General features: G+C 45.8%; 1 protein-coding gene across 2 annotated transcripts in view; it reads right to left on the bottom strand.

Annotated features, from left to right (window-relative positions):
• Positions 1-2,048: 2,048 nt before the first annotated feature.
• Garem1 (GRB2 associated regulator of MAPK1 subtype 1) overlaps positions 2,049-3,417 on the bottom strand; it is a 177,201-nt gene continuing 175,832 nt past the window's right edge. The window contains exon 6 of one of the 2 annotated variants that reach the window (XM_055625411.1): positions 2,049-3,169. In XM_055625411.1, the coding sequence (XP_055481386.1) occupies positions 2,272-3,169 (898 nt within the window). In that variant the 3' untranslated portion in view covers positions 2,049-2,271. The remainder of the gene's footprint in view (positions 3,170-3,417) is intronic. The other variant, XM_055625410.1, reaches the window with a different exon arrangement.

Below are 3,417 nucleotides of genomic sequence, written 5' to 3'. Positions count from 1 at the left end.
AGGTCTTTTCTCAGCCTTGGGTCTGGCACACAGAAGGTGCTCGTTGAATGGACAGTGAATGCCTGACCCCCAAGAACAATCCTTGCTCTAAGGGAGGCTCCAGGATCCCAGTCAGCGCAGACTTGGCATGAGGATGCCAGGACCAAAGCAAATGAACGAAAAGAAGATTGACAAGCTTACTTTGTGTAAGGTTCTTGCAAAAAGACAAAAGGAGTGAGCTGTTTACATCGGGCAGCCTTCACAGTAAATGCAAACAAACCCCGGGGTTTGCTTCTGAGTTTGAGAATCACGGCCAGGTGCTGAGTGCGGAGTGCTGAGGAAAGAAAGCACTTGTGGGTGGTGACCTGCAGTGTCCCCACTGCAATCTGTCTTCATGAAGGGAAGTTCATTTTCTCTGGATAGGTTAACTTTCTAAGGAGTTGGTTCCCTCATAGAGGGCCACTTCCTGAAACAGAATTTTCATGAGTCTTGGGTGCGAGAAGGCAGTACAGAAACTTCAGGCTCATTAGTGATTCCTGTAGCACTCTAGTCACCTGTTTTTCTCACTTGTAGTGTGGTATTTACATTTGGAGTATATGTTAGGAAGGGAGAAAAGCGGTTCCTTCTTATTAATGAGATCAGAGATGAGAAATTAGACTGGGTACCAATTCATCTCAACTCTAGATCACAAGATGGAATTAAGTAGCTCTCTAATGGCAAGAAATAATGACACACTTCATATAGTTGCGAACCCTGAACTGCTGGGTTTTGTTATAAACAGTTATTTCTTTTTTGGTGAAGAGGAAAACATGATAAAATAGGGTCATCCCTTCAGGATATACTGACTCCCGGTAGCCAAACATTCTCACCTCAGGGCTTGGGTGTGCACCCTGCTAACCGGATGTCTGCCAACTTAGAATCTGGGGACAGACTCCGTGACTGTTTGGAGGATACGGTGCTCAGAAAAACTGGAACTCTTTGAGGTTATATGCCCTCAAACAGTCAAGAGCAAGGGGGATATTTAATCCAAAATTCTTAGACATGTTTTGGAAATCTTGGAATCAGAGTACGGTAATTATAATAATAGTTATTTTTTAGAAGAGTAGAAAACGTTGGTCTATGGAACTAGCAGGGACTCTTATTGATGTTTCAGGAATCAGTGTAGAGATATGGTGTCTACACTATGGAGGGAGGTGGTGTGTCTGGGTCACAAGGTTTCCTAACACCAGGGGCGTGTTGAGAAGACCTCATGTGTGGGGAAATGCTTTTTTTTTTTTTTTTTTTCTCAGATCTCTCATCAGAGCACGTGGGAGGAAAGGATGATGGTTCCAATGTAGCTGTCATTTCCCCAAATGCCAGCACGGATGTGTGAGAATCAGCCCGCCCACAGGCTTAAAAACCACATTAAATTCAACAGAACCTTTCCTGATTGCTTCCAAGTTTTCATGGATGGAAAGCTCAGGTTCTGAGACTCTTTGGAATCATTCCGCCAGCTGTTCTTGACAGGATCCACTCAGTTAAAGGCCTGGAAATCTCAATGGATATTAGAAAGTAAAAAGATGTTATGTAAAATATCAGATTAAAAAATTACATTTAAACATATCCGTGTGTATTGCATACACACATACCTTTTTTTCCCATTATTTTTCTCTCCTCAATAAAACTAGCAGCAGTAACAGATCAAATGTAATGGTCATGATCTCTGTCATTTCTGAGAACATCAGCGATATCCTCCATCACAACATGGTTTTTGGAAAATGCCTTTTGATAAAAAGATCTCCACCAAGCACGTATCATTAAAGTGTCATTCCACACCACTAACACTGTCAGGCACAAGAGTAAAACAACTGTCAGGAAGCAAAGCAAGCTGCAGAAGACAATTAGCTGTCGACCGTTGACTCCCGTTGGAAGCGGACTGCTCACAAGTGTTTACGTCTTTCAGCTTTGGCTGTTTTGTAATAAATACCATGCCTTTGCAAAGACCTACTGGGTTAAAAACAAGTTCTCTGGATATGACTTTAGTTCTTTTAGCAGCTGTTGAATGTTGAGTGACGTACAAGGCACACCTATGAGTGTTCTGTATAGCATCTTTATTGATGTACAAAATAGCCTGTTCACCATTCAGAAATGGAATCTGCATAGTAAGACTTTCTCTTATCTCTATTTACAAAGAAGGATTTTTGTTTTTTGTTTTGTTTCGTTTTAGTGCAAAAAACATGAATTTGTGTCCTAGCCCACCCTTTCTAAACACAGGTTTCGCAGCTCCGTCTCACGCTGGCTGGGGCCATTTGGCTATATCTTGGGCCTCCAGCCATTGATAAACTGCAGTATTTTCTTCACCTGCAGTTTGCTTAGTTTGAAATCCTCTGAGAGGATTTCTTCTGTTAACTGAACGAGCAGATTCCCGTCGATCTTCTCCGTGACAAAGAAGGCTATGACGTCTTCAGACAAACCAATGAACCGTAAGGACTTGGATACTTCCTCTATGGAGAGTCCTGATAGGTCGGCAGGTGGCTGCCACGGGGAACCGTCCCCACAGGACCTGGGGGCCAGCTGGAGGTGGAGCGGAGAGGAGAAGGGGTAAGAGACAGAGAAGATGTCCTGCATGCCCTTTTTGACAAAATACTGGTCCTCAGAGAGGTCCAACGACCCTGCTGCGGGGTCCTCCTCAGCACCGTCAATTTTCAGAGGCAAAGGAGATGTTTCCGGGGTGGCTTTCTGTTCCACTGGCTTTGGGGCCCTTGGGGGTAAGGCAGGGCAGGAGACGCTCTGCTTGGTCATGCCAGCTGCAAGGGAGTTGTCCTCGGAGTTCTCCAGACAGTAGCTGGCCGACTTGGGGCAACTGGAGACAGCGCTGCTGAACTCTGTGGAGGCCGTGCTGGCCCAGCCTTCCAGGCGCTCGCAGCCATCGAAGTCAAAGGGGGCTGGGCAGTTTCTCTTTGGTGTGCCGGGTGTCTTCTGTCTGGGGTAGCTGTGGCTCCTGCTCGGATCGAGCAGGAGGTCACTCCTTGTCTGGTTCTCCGAGGCTCCCGAGTAATGGTTGGGCCACGAGAGCCGGGAGGACAGAGCTTCGGCAGCAGGGCTTCCAAATGGGGACTTGGGGTCCACAGAGTCCCTCTTCGCTCGGTTGCAGGGGTAGCAGGAAACGGGAGCACTGTCAGGAGGACTTGTGTCACTCTGAGTGACGCTGCTTAAAAAGCAAACAAACAGAAAGGGGAATTAGGAAAAAAGAAATAATCGAACCCTAGCCTGTGGGAGGTAGATGCAGGTGGATCTCTGTGAGTTCCAGGCCAGCTTGGATTACAGAGTGGGACCCTGTCTAAAAAGAGTCAAACCCCAAACTTGTCCTTAGTCACAGATGTTATTTCTAAGGTGAACAGGGCAGTTAGGAATCTATCTATCTATCTATCTATCTATCTATCTATCTATCTATCTATC

This window comes from Psammomys obesus, unplaced genomic scaffold (genome assembly GCF_907164565.1).
Source record: "Psammomys obesus unplaced genomic scaffold, mPsaObe1.curated_primary_1811, whole genome shotgun sequence".
Taxonomy (NCBI): Eukaryota; Metazoa; Chordata; class Mammalia; order Rodentia; family Muridae; genus Psammomys; species Psammomys obesus.
This window is presented reverse-complemented; position numbering and strand designations above follow the sequence as displayed.